General features: G+C 41.0%; 1 protein-coding gene across 2 annotated transcripts in view; it reads right to left on the bottom strand.

Annotated features, from left to right (window-relative positions):
* Positions 1 to 14786: 14786 nt before the first annotated feature.
* LOC125461073 (sodium- and chloride-dependent GABA transporter 1-like) overlaps positions 14787 to 27276 on the bottom strand; it is a 65712-nt gene continuing 53222 nt past the window's right edge. The window contains exons 12-15 of one of the 2 annotated variants that reach the window (XM_048549425.1): positions 26374 to 26476; positions 21988 to 22088; positions 19469 to 19636; positions 14787 to 16674 (exon numbers count right to left, since the gene is read on the bottom strand). In XM_048549425.1, coding sequence (XP_048405382.1) covers positions 16570 to 16674; positions 19469 to 19636; positions 21988 to 22088; positions 26374 to 26476 — 477 coding nt within the window. In that variant the 3' untranslated portion in view covers positions 14787 to 16569. Of the gene's footprint in view, positions 16675 to 19468; positions 19637 to 20124; positions 20164 to 21987; positions 22089 to 26373; positions 26477 to 27276 lie in introns of those variants that run through there. The other variant, XM_048549426.2, reaches the window with a different exon arrangement.

Genomic DNA, 27276 nt, shown 5'->3' with positions numbered 1-27276 from the left:
GTGCAGGGGACTCATTGTCACAGAAGGCAGTGAAGGCCAAGTCAATGAGTGTAATTAAGGCAGAGATAGATTTTTGATTAGTAAGGAGTTCAAAGGTTACTAGGAGAAGGCAGGAGAAATGATTTAAAAAACCTATTAGCCATCAAATGGCAAAACAGACTCATTGGGTGGAATGGCCTTATCCTGCTCCTATATCTTATAGTCTGACTGACCTTTGTATCCATTAGATAAGAAAATAACATGAATCAGAGTTCACCTCCCTGATTTTTATGCAGAAACTTCTGCTTGAAGAGTTCTTGCTACCCGAATACAAGATTAGGATGGGGATATGCTCAGCTATGATCCCATCTATCAATCCAAATATGCTTACATTCAATTTCTTTTTAAGTAGGTAGTGACATTGTGCTAATGTATTTGGTAATACAGAACCCTACACTAATGTTTTGGGGATGTGGGTTCGAAACTCACCAAGGTAGGTTGTAAAATTTGAATTCAATAGAAATATGGAAAAGGAAAAAGCTAGCATAACACCAACCATGTAACCATTGTTGATTGTGCTTAAAAATCTATCTGGTTCACTAATGTCCTGTAAGAAAGAAAATCTGCCATCCTTACCTGGTCTGGCCTTCATGTGACTCCAGATTCACAAGAATGCAGTTGAATCTTAACTGTACTTTAGGCAATTTAGGAATGGACAATGAATGCTGGTCTAGCCTTCCCACTCAAAATTCAATTCTGCTGGGGAGGATTCAACAGGAATCAAGTACACCAAACTCCTGCCTACTTAAATGACCTTCCCTTCCTCAAGCTCACCAACAGAGACAGCAGAAGGGTCCTTGTAGCGCTGTCAGGTGTAGAAGGAAACAAACTGGACCTTGGTTGTTGTATTATTGTTAGCATTGAAACTGGACATCAGACAATAATAACAGTACCAAACAAAAAGTGTTGAAATATCTTTTAATAAGAACCACATTCCCTATTGGATCGCATGCAGCTGTTGAGGTCAGCACATCTAAATGCCAATTCACTGGAAACACATAAAAATGCGACACAGTCTGGAGTTTGACACAAACAGCTGTTGTCATATCAGCATTTAATATTTATGAGTGCTGTATATAATGATATATTTGCAGTTTTCACTATGCAATAAAATATATCTTGTTTACTACAAGAGGTTCTTCTGTCCACCAGAGGTGGGTATCGTCATCCAAACTAGACCACACAGACCATGAAGGAACATATGCCTTAAAGATTTCTGTGGTGGCATTTACAGTGTAATGTTTAACCTGTATCAATTATTGCAGCAATATACATTTTAATGAAATCAGGTTCAAATTTAATCAGTCTTCAAATAGAACAGTCACCACATTGTAGATGCCAAGTTTACTGAATGGACATTTCAAAGAATCAAGACTGGAATCATGAGGAAATTATTTACGTAAAGGCCAACAGACAGACAGACGGATACACACACACACACATATATCATGGATGCAGGCTATCCAGAAGGGATCTTTTGATATACATTACACATTTTCCATGTGGATCCTTCATTTAATGAACCTATTCATTACTCGCAGCAGTAACCTTCAATTTCTCACACCAACTTAGAGCTCTTACAGCATGCATACAAAACCTACTACGTCATTGAATCATGGCATGCTATAACACAGAAGGCCACTTGGCTCATCTTACCTGTTCCTGATGCCGTCTTTTTGGCACGGCTTCCAATTAATCTAATTCATTTTCTATTCCTTGGTGATAATTATTGCCCCCTTCAAAAATCTAACTATTTTCCTTTTGAATGTGCTATTGAACCTATTCTCCTCGACCTTCCCAGCACTGCATTCCAGAGGGCAATAACTCATTGCCTTAAATAATATTTCTTATGTTGTCTCTGCATCTTTTAGCACCCGCTTTACATCAGTGTTCACTAGCTCTACAACCTACCACAGGACTCTACTACCACTGGAAACTGTTTCTTCTTACGTACATAATCAAAACCTTTCATCATGTAGAACTGGTTTTGGATGGAGATAAGAAATAGCAAAAGAAGGAAGTTACAATTTATAGAATATTAACATTAGCTACATTGTAGTACAGAATATAAGTCAAGAAAGGGCTTCAAGGCATTTAACTATGGAATATGGCAGCAAGTGATGTAAAGGAGTATGTCTTGGCCTGCAATGTTACTCCTGCGCTATGTGGATTTCTTCTTGATTTCCTTCAACAAAAACATTTAGGACAGTGCTAAGCTGGCCAGAAAAATTGCAGACAGATAAGTGTGTGATTTTAGAAAGGATTCCTGTTAGTGGAATTTATTTAAACAGTGATATGAATACCTGGATCATATGTGAGAAAATGTGACATTGTCCACTTCGGCTGGGAGTTTATAAAATTAGAATATTACTTAAACAGAGAAAAATTGCAGAATGGTGCAGTACAGAGGGATCCAGATGGAATAGCATCTTAATCACAAATAAGATTAGCATGCAGGTGGAATATTGGCATTCCCTGAAAAGGGGTGGAGTGTAAAAATAGAGGAGTCTGTTGTGTAAGAGTTAATGTTGAAAATTGCATTAAACTCTAAATAATCCGATGATGTGAGATCTGTTTCAGTGAGGACAAAGCATAATATTTTAAGATCTTGTGGAGTGCAGACCTTTATTCACAGATCTCCTCGCAGTCTTAGTAACAAACTAACTAATGAAATTTGAAATTTATTGTTAATCATGAAAGAAACAACATTGTTAAAGATGACAGCTTCTTCTTGTTAAGTCTTACGAATGGTTGTTCCTCTATTACTGTAAAGCAAATAGGTTCCTAGACCTGATCAAAGAACAAGGAATGGTGGCAGCTGTCTTCTTTGCTTGAAGACAAGTCATACCCGAGAATTACTGATTCCATCAGAACGTGAGGATCTGCAGGAACAATCACAGTTGACGTTTAGCTAGGAAGCAAACATACCAGAGCTTTGTTCAGAACAAGTGTCTCCACCACAGCAAGTGTATGTAATGAGGCACAGCTATAGTTGGGGAGTCAGGACGTATAGTAGGGGAATCAGAGGCTATATAAGTCCATACGGCTAAAGTGAACTGGTAGCACCAGAAGCATGGCAAAGTAGAGCCAAGGTAACAAATGGGACAATTTAAAAATCAAATCAGACAGAGTCAAATAGAAGGAGATAGTTACAAGGCCTTTGAGGCTATGGTAAAACCAGACAATCTACAATTTAAACCATGTTTTTTACAAATAATATATTAGAATCAAGATTTTATTGGGTAAGTCATGGAAAAAGATGACATATTACGATGTGAAAGGCAGGAAATCAGTCATCGTGCCAAAGAGAGGACTGGAAACTTCTATTTTGTCTATATGCAGAAAACCTCCATGTTCAGTGCAAAAACAAGGGAAAACCCTGTAGTAAACAATTATTAAAATACAGAATTGTATCAAATTTAAATTATAAATGATAAGCTGATCAAGTAAATACATGTTGTACTCAGTAGAACCTAAATTGATGGTTAAATTGCCAAAGCATGTAAGAAGTCAGAGATACTTTTCAGTATATTGTACAAATTTTGGCTGTTATTTTAATGTCAGAATAAATAAAATTCTTGAAACAGCAATATTTATCAGAAGAGCTCAGAATCTAGAGGGATCCATATATACATTTACATTAATAATCAGTAAAAAAGTGTGATTATAAGTGAGAGTAATAACAGGTACAAATTGCTAGAATCATTGATGAGTCTTTGATCCATTTATTACAGATCAAAATAATTTGACTTTGGAGAAAACTATTTAAATTATGCTAGAAGCAGAAACCAGGGAGGCTCATAGAAAAATCCCTGAGAGGAGAGGCCAGCCTTATCTCAGGAGAACAGAATACGTCTGATTAATAAGATATAAGCTGCCTAATGACTTACATGACAAGCCAACGCCACAAGTGGGCCAGGCAGCAGAAACTAATACTCAGTATAAATGCTGTGAAGCAGGGAATCTTCACAGGCACAAGCAAGGCCCAGATATAAAATAACTATAAGTCATTTCCAGAAGATGTTTATTAGTCAAATGCAGTTTCACACAGCAGAATGTTAAATGCCTATTTGTACAAGGATGTTAACTTGGTGGAATCACCAGCATTAGAAAAGATATTCATTGCAGTTCCAGCAGAAATTGGTGATCCAAATCCAAATCTTGATAGAATGTGTTTGTGTCAGTGGCTATATTGGTAGTTTTATGCTTGATACAGGCGTGAGTATCACAGTTTTATCAAGTCAAATGCCATGAATGAAGAAACAGAAGTCACAACCTGCAGAGATGAAACTGCAAGATCCTAGTATCATGACCTCAAGATCAAGGATTTGCTACAAATAGCCTTGCAACATTAAGAATGTAGGGGGTTGAAAATGTTTATATAATTTACATCAACATTTTGAGCCTGCACACGTTTCAATCTCAACATTCATGAAGTCACAGAAAGTGTTCCACTAATTCCTCAATAAAGTGAACAGGTCAAGAGAAACAAAATTATGTCAAACCTCTTCAGAGAGAAGCTGGTCAGAGAACAACTGACCCCAGAACAAACTGTTGTCGAACTGGAAAAGGAAAAACTGATAGAAAATTTCACTGGGTTTTCTACGGTCACAGTGGAACACAAAAAGAAGAAACAATCTATTAAAATTAACTGGCTTGACAAATAAGAATGATTTCATACTGCCGACCAGAAAAACATCTGCAACTCTACAAGAGTGGTGGAGATATTTTCCAATCCTAGTCTCAAGTACGAACATGCAAATATGAGAAATCATTGACGTTTGTCAACAGAACCATGTCCTGACAGCAAGAATGAGCTGTACAACCCGTTCAAGCTTATTGAGGAATCACTAACTGAAATGGTTCAGATGTTTTCACTTTGAGCACCGCCAACATTTTAAGTGCATTTTCTTTCTCTATTTTTATTGAAACCAATATGATACCAATATCTCTACTACTTCCTCCTTTACTCGTGCATTGACAATATCTTAGTCTCCAGGGAGAAAGGTGTAAAGCATTCCATAATGCTGGAGCACTGTTCTTTGGTTCCATAAGAATACCTTGGAGGAAAAGTTGAATAAGGTATGAAATGACATTCAGAAATTGTGTTGCCTGCCCCGTCACATGATTGCGTCCAGTGCTAAGTGCATTCCTGGTGGCTGCACATTGAAGTGTAGGCACAAAATACGCAGGCACTGGTAAGCATTTACACTCAACTGTGTGCTTAAAGTAAAGCCTTCATCTCTTAAAGAGGAAGCCAGCATTGTCTGGAGAAGATGCTAGACTTCATTCTGCAAGTAATAAAAACCTAGGAAAGAGCCGGGAATGGAATAACGTGACATCTGAAGATGCACTGGAGGTCCTGACACAGGAGGTGAAAATGAAGAGAAAAGTCTTTTATTGGCAGGGGTCCAGGAGACCCTCTAGTCAACTTCTGAGAAAACAATGGATGTGCAGAGCAAAGGATAGCCGTGAGGATCTGGATGAAATGTCAAAAGAAGTTCAGTTATATCAGATAATTAATCAAGGTATTAAAATTTTGGTGAAATGGACAAACAATTTGAAATTCATTATTATATTTCAAATACCTGAGACTATTCATGGACAAAAAGATTTTTAAAAATGGAAAATGCTGACTCTAGATGGCTGTATGATCATCTGACCTAGTTGAGACAAGAACTTTCAATAAGCACGCAGTGATGAGACCCCCCACTCACATCTTATAGCTTGCACTACTATGGCAATCACATCAGCAAAGTTCATTGTACCACCCTCAATGAAACATCTCTTGCAGGGCAATGTGGTGCATAAGTAAAGACAACCACCTTCCAGTGGGATTGTGTTCATCCTCACCAGGAGATAATGCTCAGCTATCATTGAAGTGAACATGGCTAGCCAGTCCTGACGTTGAAACCAACAAGGAGAATTGTGTGCACATTCCTAGGCATCCTTCATGCATCCCACCCCCTGACAGCTCTACCTTATGGTCTTTCTCCTTCCAGATCTCCTGCCCAATAATTGGTACCTGGCCAGCTGGCAAGGAGAGAGCAACTGTGGAGGAAGAGGAAACTGATGATGATAAAATACTGTTGCTCAATCTTGCATTCACAATAACCAACTCAGAGAGGCTCTGCAAGTGCTTTAGGGGCAAGCACAGAGACAGGTTCTGCACATGTGGTAACTTTGCAGGCAAAAGCAGGCTGTGCAGGGGAGAAGTGTTGCGAAGTAGGTATAGAATAAGTCAGATGGAGAAGCACAACAAAATACCTAATATACTTGCGAACCTAGCAGAATGCTACCCATTGTTGCCAGAGAGTATGGAAGAATTCAACAATATCCATGCAGTGGCTTTGCACAGTGATTCAAATTCAACCTTTCCAGGCTGGAAAAAGTGCCCAAATCTCAAAGCATTCATAAACTCAATCATAGTGCTGTATCTGTGATAATGGGAACTGCAGGTGCTGGAGAATCCAAGATAATAAAGTGTGAAGCTGGATGAACACAGCAGGCCAAGCAGCATCTCAGGAGCACAAAAGCTGACGTTTCGGGCCTAGACCCTTCATCAGAGAGGGGGATGGGGTGAGGGTTCTGGAATAAATAGGGAGAGAGGGGGAGGCGGACCGAAGATGGAGAGAAAAGAAGATAGGTGGAGAGTAGAGTATAGGTGGGGAGGTAGGGAGGGGATAGGTCAGTCCAGGGAAGACGGACAGGTCAAGGAGGTGGGATGAGGTGGTAGGTGGGAAATGGAGGTGCGGCTTGGGGTGGGAGGAAGGGATGGGTGAGAGGAAGAATAGTTTGGGGAGGCAGAGACAGGCTGGACTGGTTTTGGGATGCAGTGGGTGGAGGGGAAGAGCTGGGCTGGTTGTGTGGTGCAGTGGGGGGAGGGGACGAACTGGGCTGGTTTTGGGATGCGGTGGGGGAAGGGGAGATTTTGAAACTGGTGAAGTCCACATTGATACCATTGGGCTGCAGGGTTCCCAAGCGGAATATGAGTTGCTGTTCCTGCAACCATCGGGTGGCATCATTGTGGCACTGCAGGAGGCCCATGATGGACATGTCATCTAAAGAATGGGAGGGGGAGTGGAAATAGTTCGCGACTGGGAGGTGCAGTTGTTTATTGCGAACCGAGCTGAGGTGTTCTGCAAAGCAGTCCCCAAGCCTCCGCTTGGTTTCCCCAATGTAGAGGAAGCCACACCGGGTACAATGGATACAGTATACCACAGTGGCAGATGTGCAGGTGAACCTCTGCTTAATGTGGAATGTCATCTTGGGGCCTGGGATAGGGGTGAGGGAGGAGGTGTGGGGGCAAGTGTAGCATTTCCTGCGGTTGCAGGGGAAGGTGCCGGGTGTGGTGGGGTTGGAGGGCAGTGTGGAGCGAACAAGGGAGTCACGGAGAGAGTGGACTCTCTGGAAAGCAGACAGGGGTGTGGATGGAAAAATGTCTTGGGTGGTGGGGTCCGATTGCAGATGGCAGAAGTGTCGGAGGATGATGTGTTGTATCCGGAGGTTGGTGGGGTGGTGTGTGAGAACGAGGGGGATCCTCTTTGGGCGGTTGTGGCCGGGATGGGGTGTGAGGGATGTGTTGCGGGAAATGTGGGAGACACGGTCAAGGGCATTCTCGACCACTGTCGGGGGAATGTTGCGGTCCTTGAAGAACTTGGACATCTGGGATGTGCGGGAGTGGAATGCCTCATCGTGGGAGCAGATCCAGCGGAGGCGGAGGAATTGGGAATAGGGGATGGAATTTTTGCAGGAGGGTGGGTGGGAGGAGGTGTATTCTAGGTGGCTGTGGGAGTTGGTGGGCTTGAAATGGACATCAGTTACAAGCTGGTTGCCTGAGATGGAGACTGAGAGGTCCAGGAAGGTGAGGGATGTGCTGGAGATGACCCAGGTGAACTGAAGGTTGGGGTGGAGTGTGTTGGTGAAGTGGATGAACTGTTTGAGCTCCTCTAGGGAGCAAGAGGCAGCGCCAATACAGTCATCAATGTAACGGAGGAAGAGGTGGGGTTTGGGGCCTGTGTAGGTGCAGAAGAGGGACTGTTCCATGTAATCTACAAAGAGGCAGGCATAGCTGGGGTCCATGCGGGTGCCCATGGCCACCGCCTTTGTCTGTAGGAAGTGGGAGGAATCGAAAGAGAAGTTGTTGAGGGTAAGGACGAGTTCAGCTAGGCGTATGAGGGTGTCGGTGGAAAGGGACTGGTCGGGCCTGCGGGACAGGAAGAAGCGGAGGGCCTTGAGGCCATCTGCATGTGGAATACAGGTGTATAGGGACTGGACGTCCATGGTGAAAATGAGATGTTGGGGGCCAGGGAATTGGAAGTTCTGGAGGAGGTGGAGGGCGTGGGTGGTGTCACGGACGTAGGTAGGGAGTTCCTGGACCAAAGGGGAGAAAATGGAGTCCAGATAGGTGAAGATGAATTCGGTGGGGCAGGAACAGGCTGAGACAATGGGTCGACCAGGGCAGGCAGGTTTGTGAACTTTGGGAAGGAGATAGAAACGGGCTGTGCGGGGTTGGGGAACAATGAGGTTGGAGGCTGTGGGTGGGAGGTCCCCTGAGGTGATGAGGTCTTGAATGATGTTGGAGATGATGGTTTGGTGCTCGGGGGTGGGGTCATGATCAAGAAGCCCAGCTCTTCCCCTCCCCCCACTGCATCCCAAAACCAGCCCAGCCTGTCTCTGCCTCCCCAAACTATTCTTCCGCTCACCCATCCCTTCCTCCCACCCCCAAGCCGCACCTCCATTTCCCACCTACTAACCTCATCCTGCCTCCTTGACCTGTCCGTCCTCCCCGGACTGACCTATCCCCTCCCCACCTACACTCTCCCCTCCACCTATCTTATCCTCTATCTTCGGTCCGCCTCCCCCTCTCTCCCTATTTATTTCAGAACCATCTCCCCAGCTCCCTCTCTGATGAAGGGTCTAGGCCCGAAACATCAGCTTTTGTGCTCCTGAGATGCTGCTTGGCCTGCTGTGTTCATCCAGCTTCACACTTTGTTACCATAGTGCTGTATCTGATGGTTAATGTCTGAGCTTTGACTGCAGCGCAATCTGATAAAGCCTACTATCCAAATGCAGCAGTGAAAGATCATGTGATTTCAACTGTGTTTCATTCGAATGTCACTTGGTGCCATGAAAACTGGAAGTACCCCTTTTTCATGGCTACAAAGTAATGTTCAAAGGGACTTGTAATTGTAAAGTTTCATAAAGACCGAAATCTCACCATTGTTACAAAAATGGATCCAGAGTCACAAATTTAACACCTACCATGTTCGCAGATGGAAGTGGGGGCTTGTGTTATATTAGTGACGCATTCCCATTTTCACATTTGTGGTTCACAGAGGCAGCTGGGCTGGAGGCAAATGCACGGTACAGCTGCTTCAGTAGAGGTAAGGAGCCCTTTGCGGGTTGTTAAGAGTATGAATGCGCATAAATAGTGCTCAAACTCTTTGCAATTGTCAAACTCATTGGAACTGTTAAATGAAGCTGTCTGTAAATGTCATCAAAAGGAGGCCTCAAGTTTTCAAGGTATTGAATATTACTGCCTTTTAAATATTTGGGGAATAAAGCAGTTTGGAGAGTATTACAGAACAAAATACTAGTATTTCTTTCAGTCTATTGGCATATGTCTAAGGTTTGTCATTACTTGGTTAGAGCTGCATGGCTGCTTTCACAATCTTTCGTTATCATTATAGCATACCTCTTAATTCACAGTTTGATTAATAGTTTCAAGGTTATAGATACTCTTATACAAGAATATTAATTCCAATGCTTGTTTTTACAAAAGATTGAAGGAAGATAAAGATAGTGAATGGTTTATTTTATCAATGTGAGTGTTATCCTTGAAATAGTATTTTCATCAATAGATAATCCGAACTTTATTTAATCTCAACCTGGGAATTGCTATCCGCCAGAGTGGATGATGTGTGTATTGTGTATTGGCATGGTATCAAACATCATTCAGCATCAGGTTGGCATGTATCAGGCCTGTAGAATTCAAGAAGGTTGATGAGGTGACTTGCAAGAATGTTTTATTGTTTTGCATTCACATCTTCGACAAAGTGCATCAAGGCAGTCATTCCAGCATGATGCTACCAAACCTGCTGAGCTTTTCCAGCAATTTATGTTTTTGTTTCAGAACATCAGTAATCCTGAAGGCCTTCTGTGCTGACTACTCGTTCACTTGCGACAACTCCCCAACTTTAGCTCACCTACACCAATAGTAATAACTGTGCCATCCACCTTCATCTCCCTTAATATCTGCCTCTCTCAGTCCAGGAGGGAAACAGCCCACTGAAGGGCAGAAAGAGTCAAGGCAGGTAACTGGTTGACCAGGTTTGGCTCATCACTATTTATAAGAAGAGCATTCTGATGATTCATTACCACCGTGCTACTGTTCCCAATATATTTATTCACAGCTTCCACAAGACACATGTGCAGTCAATCGTGACCCAGCCCCCAGTGGATTATTGCATTGGTAGCAGAAACCTTGCCATATTTTCCATTCCCAGCTCAGCCAACCCGAGGACAATTAAAATATACAGTCCAAGATGGGAGCAGAGTAGCAGCATTTGGGCTACTGCTCGTCCACTGCTTTCTTCAATCAATTTGTTTCTCCTTCTTTTCTGTTTTCTTTTTCTCTACAGCTCTTTCTTACCTATTGCCCTTTGGAAGCTCCGCTGGGTGGAACCAGTGACATTGACAATGGCAGCAAGTGTGCGCCCATCCCTGCTGCAAGAAATGGTGGCAGAGTTGGGTGACTTCGATGTGATGGGCCCAGCGCAGGCCTTGAGGTGGTGGGAGTGGCATCAGCACTGACAGTGGCCCTGATGTCAACGTTGGTTCAAAGGGTTGCACTCTTACATTTGTTCAGGAAGGTTGTGAACTCCGGTACTTCAATTGATTCCAAGATGGTGATGACATCGACGAGGTGGGCCCAATGGTGGGTGATGGATGGCACCGTGGCTCACTGGTTAGTACTGCTGCCTCACAATGCCAGGGACCTGGGCTTGATTCCACCCTCGGGTGACTGTCTGTGTGGAATTTTCACATTCTCCCCGTACCTGCGAGGGTTTCTTACAGGTACTCCGGTATCATCCCACAGTCTAAAGATGTGCAGGTTAGGTGGATTGGCCATGAAGAATTGCCATAGTGTCTAGGGATGTGCAGGCCTGGTGGATTAGCCATGGGATTTGCAGGGTTACAGGGATAGATTGGGAAAGGGATCGGGTCTGGGTAGGATGCTCTTCAGAGGGTCGGTGTGAACTGAATGGGCTGAATGGGCCTGCTTCCACACTGTATGTTTCTGTGATGGCCCCAAAGCATGGCAACTTCAACATTAGTGGATCAAGTGTATGCAGTAGCAAGGCACAGGACTCAAGGCACTGACATCAGGGTGGCAAAGCCATTGTTGGAGCGATGGTGAAGCTGCAGCGTTGGTGGGTCCAGTGCAGATCGCATTGGTGATCCCAACTCGAGACCCACACCAGTGGTAGTAACGAGGGTAATTTGGACAGTTTCTTTTATGTTGTTTCTGTTTCTTTAATTTCGGCTCTTGTCTTTAGTTCTAACTATTGTATTCTCAGGTGTTGCGGGAGAGTAGCAACATTGGACTCCTGTAATTAGGTGTATGGGTTAATAGAATCAAATCTAATCTAATCCTCCACCGCTGTTGTGGTATCTCAGTTATTTCAGCACAAATCAAATGTAATGTGGGATCTTACAAGGCTAATGTGACACATGAAGGCAATAAAAAATGGAACGTGTTAAATCATCTAACTCATTAAGCCTGCCACTCCCACTGGATGTACAGTTTGCCCTTTCCTGGACTTTACCTATACACCCAAGTTCTAGAAAATTTCTCCCTGATATCTAAAGTGAGTCAATCAAAATTCTACCAACTTATTGTTAACACATCTGTCATCTAACAGCCTGTCTATTTTCTGTTCATTAGCATAAGGTTTAATTGATTAATCATTTTCTATTGTCTCCAAGCAAGTTCTTCTTAACTTAATTCAACTGCCTGCCACTTTCATCACCAAATTTCCCTGCGTGCCATTTTTGTAATGAGTACTATTTTGCCATTTTCTTACGTGTTTTGATTCACATGATCCTTTGATTGTAAATACTTATGCAATGAAGGAAATTATTTTTTTTTGACTATTTACTGCGAAGTTTTGCCTTAAAGTTCAGTTCCAAAGGCATGCAAGTAAAAAAAACAATGATCTCAGACTGCCGTGTTAATGAGTAAGATGAAATTATTCATGGCCCCTTTACACATTTATATTCAATGACAAAGATGAATACCCCAAAAATGTGATTGCAGCCTAATATACTATAACATCAAACCACATAAGATGGCACAATATTTGAGAGCTATCAGCCATTATACAGCAAGTTGTGTGGATGGGTGATTAAGTCTCATGCAATAGACTACACATAGTGATTACTGCTCTCAGCTATAGAACTAAGGAAAAAAAAACTTTGTATTTACTCAGTGCTGCACACGTGATCAGGCTATCAAAAGCTTTTCACAACATATTATTTACTTTTGTTGTTATTTTATACGTAAATACGACAGATCATTTCTGTGTCAAGTGAGATAAATGACCAATGAAGCCAGTTTTGGTAGAGTTGGTAGCAAGATAGTGTTGCTTGTTGACCTGAGTTGACCAATAGAAATTTACCACCAAGCAACAACGCAAAGAATCTGTCAAAATAGGTGCTAAATGAGCTACTGTGTATTTCTAACATTGTTTCTATTTTATATGCAGCATTTGCAGTTTTTCTCCTAGTGTCCCCGATTCCTTGGTATGGTCGAACAGATAACAATTGGATGTTCTAACAATTGTGATCGAATGAACACTTTGACTTTAATTCCATGCATTTATTTGTGTTACACACAGGTTTACAAAAAGACACACTAATTAGAAGCAGGAACAGGCCACTTCGCCTCTTGAGCCTTCTCCATCATTCAGTAAGATCTTTGATACTCCCCATCCCGGTCTATCCCTTTTAACTTTTCACCCTCTTGCTTATCAAGAGTCTATCAACATCTGCCTGAAAAATATTCAAAGCCTATGCTTGCAACAGCTTTTGAGGAAGAGTGTTTGAAAAGCTCGTGACACTGTCTTAAATGAGTGACCCCTATTTTTAAACAGTCACCTCCAGTTCTAGATTTTCTGACAAGAAGAAACATCCTTTCTAGATTTAGCCTGGTAAGACCCATCAGAATCTTGTGTAATTCAATAAAGTCATCACTTACTGCTTTAAATATCAGCAGGTATGAGTCTAGCCCATTCAACCTCATGATACAATCTGCCATTCCAGTTGGTCATCCAGTAAACCTCCTCTGAACTGCTTCCAATTCCTTTATATTCTTCTTTAAATAAGGTAGCCATTACTATACTCATTAGCCCAGGTATTATCTTGCTAATATGCTATGTACAAAAGCATAAACTCCTTATCCGAATATTCAGTTCCTCTCGCAATAACATTCTATTAACTTGCCTAATTACATGCTGTACTGACATATTAACATGTTGCATGAACACACAGAATCCTCTAGACCACAGAGGTAGAATCATAGAATCCATAGTGTGTGGAAACAGGCCCTTTGGCCAAACAAGTCCAAACCAACCCTCAGAGCAACCATCCAAACATATCCCTCGAAAACATACCTAATCTACACATTCCTGAACACTATGGGCAATTTAGTATGGCCAATCAACATAGCCTGCACATCTTTGGACTGTGGGAGGAAACCCACGCAGACACATGGGAGAATGTGTAAACTCTACACAAACAGTTGCCCAAGGGTGGAATCGAACCCGGGTCCCTGGCGAGCTAGATTCCATTCTCGGGTGACTGTCTGTGTGATCTTCAACCTCTCACAATTCAGGTAATACATTATTTTTATTCTTCCTGTCAAAATGGACGCTTTCACATTTTCCCTCATTAAATTTTACTTTCCAGGTCCCTGCTCATGGATCCTATTGATATTACTTCGTAGCATCCTCACATTTTCTTCACAATGTATTTTCCTACCTACGTTTGCGTCATCAACAAATTTAGCAGCTGTACTTTTGACCCCTTCATCCAAGTCATTCATATAAATTATGAACAGTTGAGGTTCCAACCACTGTGTCACTCAACTCATTATATGTTGTCAACCAGAAAATGATTCATTCATGTCTACTTTGTTTTCTATTAGTTAGCCAACTGACAACATGGTGGCTCAGTGGTTAGCACTGGTAGCTCACAGCACCAGGGACCCAGGGTCTCCCTATTCACTCAGACCTCGTGATTTTTAAAATTTCTATCAAAACTCTTAACCTTCTTCTCTCCAAAGAAAACAGTACCAACTTCTCCAATCTTTCTTAACAGCTAAATCCTTGCATCCCTCAAACCATTCTTGTAAATCTCTTCCATACACTTTCAATGCATTCACATCCTTTCTGCAGCACAGCAGCAGATCTGAACAATGCTCCAGATAAGGTTAACCAGTGTCTTAGATAAGATCATCATAATTTCCCAGTGATAATGGGAACTGCAGATGCTGGAGAATCCAAGATAATAAAATGTGAGGCTGGATGAACACAGCAGGCCAAGCAGCATCTCAGGAGCACAAAAGCTGATGTTTCGGGCCTAGACCCTTCATCGAGAGCTCTCTGATGAAGGGTCTAGGCCCGAAACGTCAGCTTTTGTGCTCCTGAGATGCTGCTTTGCCTGCTGTGTTCATCCAGCCTCACATTTTATTATCATAGTTTCCCAGTTTTTTTTAAACTTTCAATCCTTTTTTATGATCCAAAGAACATTACATGTTTTATTAACAGCTCTTGCCACGTGACTTCCCATCTTTAAGGATTTATGTACCTATACACCCCGTTTCTCTGTTCCTGCACACCCTTTAGAATAGTACCCTTTATTTTACACTGTCTTTCCATGTTCATTGTACAAAAGTATATCACATCATTTTCGCTGCATTGAAATGCATCTGCAACTTATCCACCCACACTATCAACTCATCTACGTACTCCTCACAGTTTCCAATTCTCCTAAGTTTCTGATATCTGCAAATTTAAAAACTGTCCCCTAGATTTAGTTCACTTAGCTATTTCATGAAAAGCAAGGGTCCTAATACCTGCCCTTAGGGAACAGTACTACAGCCTTCTTCCAGCCTGAAAAATACCTGTTGGCCATTAATCTCCAAACCCAAAGTCAATTTTGTATCCATGTTGCTGCTGTTCCTTTTATTCTATGAACTATAACATTCTTTAAGTCTGTTGTGTGGCACTGTATTTAAAAATTCATGTAAACCATAACAAGACAATCAAGCAAAATAGTTTGACAGGATTTTCCCTTAACAAGTCCATTCTGACCATCTGAATTAATCCACATCTTTCTGTAACTGTTAATTCTTTTCCAAATAATAGTTTCTAGAAGTTTCATCACACTAAAGTCAAGCTGCCAGGTCTGTGACTGCTGAGCCAATTTTTATAACTGTTTTTGAAAAGGGGCAGAATGTTTGCCATTTTTCAAACTCCAGTTCAGGGAAGAATAAAAGAATAATTTCCAGTGCCTCTGCAATTTCCATTCTGGCTGCATTCAATTTTCTTGTATTTTCTTTCTAACTAGCTCTAATCATTTCCTCTTTTATATTACATCCTACCATTTGGTTATTGTTGGGGTTATTTATGGAGTGGGGTAGTGGTGGTGGCTCTTTTGCCTTTATCGTTGCTCATCTCAATCCAAATCCTGATTCCTGAACTTAAGTTATCCTATCCTGTAGTGGTAATAGCATCATGAATGAACAGAGTCATGCTTCCACCTTTTCCCAGTTTCCTGTCTTTCCTAAATGTAACGTATCCTTTAATATTCAGGACGCAATCTGTATCAATCTGCTAACACTTTCTTGCATAAGTGATAACATACAGAACTAGCTGTTCATGCCCAAAACATATTCCAGAGAACAGCAATGTATGTCAGTAGATAAGCAATTTTTGTGAATATTTGTTTTCAGAATTTTGTTTTATCAGGATCCTGACTCACCATGTAAAGAGCGATTGATGAGATACACAATCCTAGATCTTAGGATGGACACTAGATAATCATTCAACAGTTAATTTCAACTAATGTTAACAGAAGCTACAGCAAAGTCACATCAGATGGCAAAGCACAAGACAGTTATAGCAAAATAATGGTATTTCCTAGCCATCCTCAAATTCTTTAGTGGTTACAATCATTTCAGAGAGAGGTGAATACAGAGTCTCGCAACGTTGAGCAGATTTGTGATGATGGTAGGAAAGAGGAAGGCAGTTCTCTTCATGGCGACATTACACTGTGCGATTTGTGATGTTTACGTTTAATCTTACAGTACTTATCAAATAAATAACATATCTTTCATAATTTGAAAAGAAGTTGGTTCAGACAGATAAGCTGTAATCTATTTTTCCATCTATTTACACTTCTGGATTGCTGTGCAAGGTGCTAAAGGGGTTTGCAAAAAGCCTTTGCCTTTATATAGGTAGCGAACTAAACGGTAGCATCAGCGTAGCCACTGTTTGGAGACGGGTTGGATTTTAGCCCATTATTGTGAATTATGATCCCTTGTCTGGGCTGTGTCATCATTTGCAAACGCTAGAGTAACAAAAGAAAGATAGGATGTTTTAACAAACCAGTCAAAGATAAACATTTCAACCACTGTGTTCTGATAAATTAATAAACTCATTAAACCAGAGGACCTTATAAGCATTGAAACTAAGTAAGCTTTCCAATAACTGTTGTAATGAAGCCATTTCTTAGTCCTTCTTTGTTCATAAAAGCAAAAGTCATTCAGATATATTATTTACACACAAATTGATACAAAACTGATTAGATCTATTAAACAAGATCTGGCTTTAACATTTTCAGATTTTTTTTGAGAATTTAATGGGAAGTGAAACTTCTTCAGGCCAGACAACTTCTCTCAATAAAGAGCCAATCCACATCAAGTGCTGACATAACGTGAAACTCTAACTGTTGCTAATGCATAGCCTCGTCCAATACGAAACAAAGTGAAGGTGCAGTGTACCATAGTAAATATTGCAATACCTGTATTTCCTGATGACTCTGCTTATTATACCACTTTAACACAAGGATAGGATTGTGTTTGAGTGACTTGACAGCATTATACTGACTTGATCACCTGAGTGTCACATGTTAGGGCAACTTATTAACAAATGTTTCAAAACAACTGGGCACAAGCCTTAAATATAACTATTAAGAGTAATGGTGACTTGACTGAAAACTAGTACAGACTTCTTGCCCGCTGGTGTCCTAGTTGTAGAGGGGTAAACTCTGACTTGATATTCCAAGGTATCCGCCCACTGTCATTGGTGTGTAAATGTGTTGGTATAGTTGCTTTCACCTTGTTCCACCTTAATCGTTCAAACACTGTATTCGAAACGATTTTGAAACAAATTTAAGCTTAAGGCGTTCAAATAAATCTACTTTTTTCCAGAAAATAAATATTAATAAAGTATCAGATTAAAATCATAACAGCAATGAACTGTAAACATTGCAAAAAAAGCCAGATAGAACTAGAAACAGAGATAATGGGAACTGCAGATGCTGGAGAATCCGAGATAACAAAGTGTGGAGCTGGATGAACACAGCAGGCCAAGCAGCATCTAAGGAGCACAAAGGCTGACGTTTCAGACCTAGACCCTTCATCAGACGGGTTCATGCAGTGGGGGGAGGGGAGATTTTGAAGCTTGTGAAATCCACATTGGGCTGCAGGGTTCCCAAGCGGAATATGAGTTGCTGTTCCTGCAACCTATGGGTGGCATCATTATGGCACTGCAGGAGGCCCAGGATGGACATGTCGTCTAAGGAATGGGAGGGGGAGTTAAAATGGTTCGCAACTGGGAGGTCCAGTTGTTTATTGCAAACCGAGCGTAGGTATTCTGCAAAGCGGTCCCCAAGTGTCCGCCTAGTTTCCCCAATGTAGAGGAGGCCACAACGGGTACAGCGGATGCAGTATACCACATTGGCAGACGTGCAGGTGAACCGCTGCTTGATGTGGAAAGTCATCTTGGGGCCCGGGATGGGGGTGAGGGAGGAGGTGTGGGGGCAGGTGTAACACTTCCTGCGGTTGCAGAGGAAAGTACCAGGTGTGGTGGAGTTGGAGGGGAGTGTGGAGCGGACAAGGGAGTCCTGGGGAGAGTGGTCTCTCCGGAAGGCAGACAAAGGGTAGGGAATGGAAAAATGTCTTTGGTGGTGGAGTCAGATTGTAGATGGCGGAAGTGTCGGAGGATGATGCGTTGTATCCGGAGGTTGGTGGGGTGGTATGTGAGGACTAGGGGGATTCTCTTTTGGTGGTTATTGCGGGGACAGGGTGTGAGGGATGAGTTGCGCAACATGCAAAGGGCATTCTCGACTCCGGAGATACACTGCATCCCAAAACCAGCCCAGCTCGTCCCTGCCTCCCTAACCTGTTCTTCCTCTCACCTATCCCCTCCTCCCACCTCAAGCCGCACTTCCATTTTCTACCTACTAAGCTCATCCCACCCCCTTGACCTGTCTATCCTTCCCAGACTGACCTATCCCCTCGCTACCTCCTCACCTATACTCTTCTCTCCACCTATCTTCTCCTCTATCCATCTTTGGTTCGCCTCCCCCTCTCTCCCTATTTATTCCAGAACCCTCTCCCCATCCCCCTTTTCTGATGAAGGGTCTAGGCCTGAAATGTCAGCTTTCCTGCTCCTCTGATGCTGCTTGACCTGCTGCGTTCATCCAGCTCCACACTTTGTTATCTCAGATAGAACCAGGAACTTTTTTACTCAATGAAATTCAATTGATTCCATTCCAAATAAAGATACAAGGTAGAAGGGTGAATCTAAATGACATTTCTTAAGAATTCCTTAAAACTTTGCATAAAAACTGGCATTATACAGAGGCCAGCATGAAAAATCAATGCACATATGTTTCAGCATTTTAATCAAATACTAAAATTGCCAAAACACTGACAAACATCACTTAATATAACAGTGAAATTAGGTACTTTTGTGCAATGAATGTTTTTTGGAATGTGTTTTTTACTGCTGGAAATGATTTACAATCCAGAAAGTTATTGGCCCACAGTTTCCAATCATTTCTCACTGGTCATGCATTGTTCTCATAAATCACATGGTCACAGTCAATCTTTAATTGCCAAACACCTCATTAGGCTTCAACTTATATTTAGCTGCCGGAATAATATAATTTCTGAGTTATCCCTTCTTATCCCTCCAATAGCAATGAGCCAATATCACTTATCAGGATTCTTACACAGGTCTCAAGTTAATTGAATTAAGAAGCCACTGATTTGAGCTTACTCTAATGAAGAGATAACCAGGGCAAGATAGACAAAGTCCAATGTTCAGAGTTTGAACTGCAGGTTTTTATTTCATACCTGCATGAAGGTTCCTTTTGTGGTGAAAAACATGTAGGCAATGTATCCTGGGATAAATACCATGGAGGACAGTGCCATGAACCAGCCAATCCCCTGGCCCCACTTAGGGTAGACATAATTCCCAAGTGTGAGTGGTGTCATTTCAACAGCACTGAAGAGAAATACTCCCTAAAACCAACACACAACAGCATTAGGTGTTAAGCAGATCACATTGTCTTCATCCCAAGATCCAAATATTTCACTGGAAGGGCAACCAAACAAAATAGTGTATTCCTTAGTTGAGTTGAGTGGCAGCCTTCTGATCTCTGTACCCAGAGATCATTACATAAAATTGAGCACATAATTTTGACTGACAGTCAACGTTCCCTCTTTCTTTTTAATTCTACAAGGAACACACAGCTCAGGGGGAACATTGTTGACAGTCCACCACTGGACATGCCATTTTTCTGATAAGGCTTCAAATCAAGGCTGGATTTGTCTTGTAGCACGAAGGGTAAGATACCACAGAAATAATCAAAGAAGGACAGAGCCACTCTTCCAGTGGTCTTGTCAACTTTTACCCCTATTCAAATGCACTTAAGATGAAAATTGTGGTTTCTGGGGCCATGATCCATACAATTTCCTGCATGACAATATATTGAAAAACACATAATTACCTTAATCTGAAAATTCTTTCTTTATCTTATCAAATGACTCTGAGGGGATAACATTAAGAGAAAAGCATAATATATAGGCTGTTATCGCATATACAAATTAGCACCACAGAAGTGACCACACTGTAGCCATATTTGCTGATGGTGTTAATGCAAACAGTTTGCACCGAGATACTGATATGTTAAGTAAGTGAGCAAAAAGCTAGCAAATGGAGTATAATGTGGGAAAATGTGGAGCTGTTCATTTTGGAAGGGAGAACAAAAGAACAGTGTTATTTAAGTACAAAGAAACTGCACAAAGCTCTAACACAAAGGGATTTGGGAGTACTTAACTTGATTCATTCAAGGGATGAGGGTGCCACTGGCTAGGCCAGCATTTATTGCCCATCCCTAATTGCCCAGAGGATAGTTATGAGTCAACCACAGTGCTGTGGGTCTGAAGTCACATGTAGGCCAGACCAAGTAAGGATGGCAGTTTCCTTCTGTACCCTTTTGTACTTAAAATACAGAAAGCTAGCACAAAGAGTAGGTAATCAGGAAGGCTAATGTAATGTGGGCTTGCATTTCAAGGGAGTGCGAGTATAAGAGTGGGGAAATCTTACTGCAACTGTTCAAGGTGCTGGTGAGACCATATTTTTGAGCAGTTTTGGTTCCCTTATTTAAGAAAATGTTTCATTTCATTGGAGGCAGTTCAGAGAAGATTCACTGGGATGATCTCTGGTATGAAGAAATTGGCTCATGAACAAAGCTTAAACAGGTTGGAACTCTACTCACTGGAGTTTAGAAGAATGAAAGCTGATCTCTTTGAAATATATGAGATTCTTATTGAGGTCGACAGGATAAATGCTGAGATGATATTTCCCCTCATGGCAGAGCCTAGGATTAGAGGGCACAGCCTCAGAACAAAGGGATGCCAATTTGGGACTAAATTGAGCAGAAATTTTGTAATATTTACTAAATATGTTCAAGCCATCTACAGGCAGACTATGGCTGTTTTCTTCATTTTGAATCTCATAATGAAGAGCTAACAATTAGATTCATTTATATGTTCTAGCCTGAAGAAGACAAGGTTCTTCCAATAACAACTTTTTTTAAATCAAGTGATTGTTAAGTACATCACATTCAGCAGCTTGTATTAAACTTGTTTCACTAACAACATGGGGCACAGTTCAATAAGAAAATTCCCCTGGAGCTCCTCAAAGGAACTATTGTTCATACGTGAGGCTATGAAAGAAATTTTGAACCATCGGGAATATTACGGCTACATCTGGGTGTTGCTTCTCTGTATATTCACCAGTAGAGGGCACTGAATAATTATTGGCGTGGCAACACATTTCCCCTCTCAAGCCTGGGGTCAATACATTAAAAGCATGTGAATAGATGTGCTGAGATCAGCCATAACAAGACACACTATGGATTAGATGAGAATCTTTCTGATGATGCAGGGAATGTATTTTGCATACAGACCTGGTTAGAGGTTTTCTAAATCACTTCTATGCCTTATGATGAGAAATAATGTGCTCCAAATGAGGGGAAAATTCAGGGTAAGTGGTATGGATGGTATGATATCTGAGATAGAGGCATGTGCATTGTTTCTTTCATGAAAATTGAAATGAAATGATATCCAGAAAATTGCGTTGATTCACACATAAGGATGCAGGAATGTGAGAAATGCAAGCGTTAATTATCCAGGAGGAAATGCTGAAAATAAAACAAGCAACAAGAAAGAAATAATTCACGGAAGAGAGATTAGCAAACTTGAGAGAAAGGGGAAAGGACAGGTTCAGAGAGGGAGAAATGGAATTAGATTCAGATTCTTTTTAAAAGATAAAGCTACAGTTTAAAGAAATTTAAAAAATGTCTTACCAGGACTACAATAGGGGTAAAATATACCCAACAAAGTTTCCACCATATGCATGGCCTGTATCCAATCATTTCTTCAATATTTCTATAGAACTTATTAATGCCTGTGAAAAATAATATCAACAATTTTAATCTTTGGACATCAAGCTTTCCAGAAAATTTCAATACCATTTCAAAATTTTCATTTTCATTTTTAAGAAGTTTCAAAACCTCACCCCATCTCATCTCAACAATCTTCTTCAGCCCTACAAGAAACCAGCTCTGCATTCTGCAATGTTGACCAGTTAAACATTCTTGATTTTAATGGCTCCACCGTGAGTGATGATGTCCTCAACTTCCTACCTCCTAAGCTTTGGAATCCCTCCCTTAATACCTATTCCTCTTTACCTTGTTTTCTTCTACCCAAAACCTACCTCTTTGATCAAGCTTTTGTTCTGGTGTTGCTTTATATGATTCAATATGCAACTTGGTCCCCTAATACCTATGAAGTATGTTGGGAAATCCTTTGAGAAGTCTTATTACATTAAACGTCTTAAACAAAGCAAGTGGATTTTTGAAAATAAATCATCCATGGGATGCAGGCATCACTGGTTAGACTAGCATATAGGTGTCTTCTCGAACTGCTGCAGTACTGGGGTAAGGAAATCCAAGGTAGTGTTCAGAAGGCAATTCCAGAATTTTGAAGTGGTGACATTGAAGGAACAGTGACACATTTCAAAGTCGGGATGGCAAGTGGCTTGAAGGGGAACTTGCAAGTGTTTATAACCTGCATATTTGCAGCCCTTGTCATACAAGGTGATAGAACTTCTGAAGAAGAGTCATACTGAACTCTAAATGTTAACTCTGTTTCTCTCCTCACAAATGCTGCCAGACTGCTGAGTTTCTTCAACACTTCTGGTTTTGATTTCAGAATTCCCAGAATTCCAATATCCATAGTATTTTATTTTTATTGTATGATAGAGTTTGAGAATTTGGAAGGTATTGTCAAAGGGCCCTTTTGAGTTGCTGCAGTGTATCTTGTAGAGGTACTTACTATTGCAACCATGCACAAAAAGTGAAGAAAGTGAATCTTAAAAGTGGTGATTGAGATACCAGCCAAGCAGGCTGCCTTGGCCTGGATGATGCCATGTTTCTTGAATGTTGTTGAAGCTGCACTCATTCAAGCAAGTGGGATGATTTCCATTAATCTCATGACTTGCACCTTATAGATGGTGGACAAGCTTTAGGGAGATGGAAAGTCTGTTATTTATTCATAGAATTCCTAGCCTCTGATCTGCTGTTGTGATGAAAGTATTGATGTGGCTATTCCAATTCAGTTTCTGATCAATGGTAACCCTACAGTAGTTGGGGAATCAGTGACAGTGATGGTGAGATACATTCTTGTTGGAGATGGTCATTGCCTGGCTGCAAGTGTTACTTGCCACCTATTAGCCCAAACTGGGATGTTGGCTAAGTCTTGTAGTATATTGATGTGGGTCGGTATCTAAGGCGCTGAACATTGTGCAATCATCAGCGAACATCGCCACCTCTGACCTATTGATGGAGAGAAGGTCATCAATAAAGCAGGTGAAGACGGACCAGCCTGAGACTCTACCCCAGGGACGCATAAAGTGATTTCCTGGAGCTGAGATGATTGGCTGTCAACAACTGTCTTCCTTTGTGCTCAGAATGATTCCATCTAGCCAAGCATTTTCCTTGATTACTATGGACTCTAGTTTTTCTAGGCCTGCTTCATATCATACTCCATCAAATGCTACGTTGATGTAGAGGATAGTCAGACTCCACTCGCTTCTGAATTTCAGCATTTTACGTCCATGTTTGGACCAAGGCTAAAATGAGATCATGAGTGTCCCTGGCAGAACGAAAATTGAGCATCAGTGCACAGCTTAGCCCTTTGCAAATGGCACCTTATAGCACTGTAAATTACATTTTGCATCACATCACTGAAGATTAAGAGTAAATTGAGAAGTATATAGGTAATAGATTGGTAATTAGCAATGTTGGGCCAGTCCTGCTTTTGGTTTATAGGACATAGCTGGGAAATTTTCCACATTGCCTGATAGATGCCAATATTGTAGCTGTAGTTGGACCAGGTTGGTTTGAGGCTTATGTATTCAATGTTATCTTCAGAATGCTGTCATACCATAGACATAGTGGTATCTAGAGTTTTAAGCCGTTTCTTGATACCATGTGTAGTGAATCAAATTGGATAAAGACTGGCACAAAAACAAAGTTCTGGAGAAGCTCAGCAGGTCTGGCAGCATCTGTGAAGGAAAAAACAGTTAACTTTTTGGGTCTGGTGACCCTTCCTTTACAGCAGCACAGTTCTTTCAGTTTTTATTTTGGATAAAGACTGGTATCTGACACAAGCCTTTGGAGGACGTCAAGATCGATCACCTACTCACTTCCGGCTGTTGTTGTTTTACATATTTTTATTAGATTTCAAATCTGATTTAGGCAAAGAAAAATGTTTCATGTTGACTGGTAAAAAAATGTTGCCAAGGATCATTGCGAGTTGAATTCCCAAGAAATAATCTGATTGTACGATGCATAACGGTACTGCTTTCTGATCAGAGAACCAAAAGGTTGCATTGTAAACTCTGAAGATTACAATTTACCTCTTCTTTGGATTATAGACTATATCTTGAAATATATATGTTTTCTGTACATATTGCGTGATGACTAAGAAATTTAATACAAACAGCATATACATAAAGACTCCTTCCTAACTAACAATACCTGCAACCCTTTGTCTCTTGATAAAATGATATTGTGCATTGTTGCAGAAATGTTATTAGCTTAGCTTAGCATGCTTTAGAATGTCTAGTTATTAAAACAGTACAGCACTTAATTGGGTGGGCAAATATTTGAAAACTCATTCAGAATTAGTGACATTACTACTGCAAAATCTAGATATAAATGATTGCAAATGATTTTAGCTAGATGAATTGATGGATAATTATTAGTGGCAATCATCCAAGAGTACATTGCTTGGAGAATGTTTAGGAATGTAAAGTTAAGTGTCTTTACCACTGGCCCATCTTAAATGGAATACCTTACAATGGCACCTTTAATGGCCATGTTAAGTTCAGGACAATATAGTAAGACACCAAATTAATATGCATTCCCATTAATAATGATTATACATACATTATAAAGAACCTCACTGTACAGAATGTATGAAAGTTGCTTAGTAACTTTGCCACTTTGGGGCGGCACAGTGGTTAGCACTGCAGCCTCACAGCGCCAGGGACCCAGGTTCAATTCCCAACTTGGGCAACTGTCTGTGTTGAGTTTGCTCATTTTTCCCCGTGTCTGCGTGGGTTTTGTCCGAGTGCTCCAGTTTCCTCCCACAGTCCAAAGATGTGCAGGTTAGGTGGATTGGCCATGCTAAATTGCCCATAGTGTTCAGGGGTGTGTGGGTTATAGGGGGATGCGTCTGGGTGGGATGCTTCAAGAGGCAGTGTGGACTTGTTGGGCCGAAGGGCCTGTTTCCACACTGTAGGGAATCGAATCTAATCTAATAAAACAAAGCAACAATTTTATAACTGATGAGCAAAAAGTAATCTAAAAAGTGAACTCCAGAAATATCAAATCCTTGCTGCTCAGTTGTCACAACTGTAACTTATCACAAGGTCAGTTAATTCCAGTGACAAAAAGCAGAAGAAATTTTGCTGAGTGTTATTTTTTTCTCACAATAGATCAATGCCTTCTTCTAAGTTTCTGCTGAAAGAACAAAAGGGTCTTCAACTCTAACCAAATGAAAACATTTAGCCAACATCACTTTACCACTGCATTCATTGCTAAAAGATTTATGCAAGGATTACCATTGCAATGCAAATCGGATGTATTATTGACAAGGAAGCAAACATGAATTAGAGATTCAGAGGGAAAATGTGCTGAAAATTGATTTCCCCTCCTAAGCTTTTCTTGCTATCCAGATTCCTCCTGGGCCAGCAAGCAAGATGCTTTCTCCCAAGTGTCAGGAAGTGTTAGGCTGTAAACACTGTAGCACAACAACAGCACAGTAAAAATGACTGTGGGTTTTGGAGAAGACCCTTGTATTGAGCACTTGCCCTTCATTACACCGATGAGATCCTATGAGGAATTAAAAACCATGTCTTGTCATTTCATGATGCATTTGCCTTGAGATTAAAGGTTGAAATGCTTCATGATTTCTATTTATATCTAGATTTTTGATAATAATAATCATAGTTTGTTGCTGCATAGCAGAAGTGTCTGAAGACAGCCATTTATACTGAAATTTATATCTAGGCTTATTACTAAGTTGTTGTCTCCTCCCATATCTGACTGCAATTTTACATTAACAGGAGTCATAACATTTCCTAATATAATTAAAATAGGATTATGCTTAGAACAGTCACTAACCATAAAACCATGATATTGAGATAGTCTCAAAGAATACCAGAAAGAGGAGAGTCATGCCACTGGCAGAATAATAATCAAACAACTTGAACATGTAGAGGCCACCCTGTATTCAGAAAGAAAGGTTAAAGATGCAAAGTTGCAATATAAATTACAAATGCAATTTAAAAATTTCTTCTCCGAACATTATCTGTAAATCCAGTTCAGAATATAGGTCAAGTATAGCTGTACCAGAATGCCAACACATGAACAGACATACACATATACAAAGTCAGAACAGGAATAAGCCAGTTGGCCTCTTGAGCCTGCTCCACCATTCAATAAGATCAAGGCTTGATCAGATCACTGCACATTCCTGACAACTTTTCAGCACTTTGTTTTTCAAGAATCTAACCACTTTTGCCTCAAAAAGATTCAAATCTCTTCCCACTTTTGAGGAGAGTTCCAAAGACTGTCAACCCACTTTGAGAAAGTGAAGTTCTTATCTCTGTTTTAAATAGCTGTAACCTTATTTTATTTTTAAGCAGTGACCCCTAATTCTAAATTCTCCCACAAATGGAAACATGCTTTCCACATGCATCTTGTCAAAATCCCTCAGGATCTTATATGTTGCAATTAAGTTATCTCTTATTCTTCTAACCTCCAGGGGATACAAGCCTAGCCTCTTCAACACTTCTCATATGAAAACACACCTACTTTTTATTTAGTTACTGAATCTAAGCATTGCTAGCTACAACATCATTTATTAACCACACTTGATTGCCCATTAGAAGGTGGTGAGCTGCCTTCTTTAACTGCTGTAGTCCATTTAGTGCAGGTACAGCCACGATGCTGTTGGGGAGGGATAGTGAAGTTCCAGGATTTTGACCCAGAAACACTGAATTGACAGCAATATGTTTCCAAGTC

The sequence above is a fragment of the Stegostoma tigrinum genome, chromosome 18, assembly GCF_030684315.1.
Source record: "Stegostoma tigrinum isolate sSteTig4 chromosome 18, sSteTig4.hap1, whole genome shotgun sequence".
Lineage (NCBI taxonomy): Eukaryota > Metazoa > Chordata > Chondrichthyes > Orectolobiformes > Stegostomatidae > Stegostoma > Stegostoma tigrinum.
This window is presented reverse-complemented; position numbering and strand designations above follow the sequence as displayed.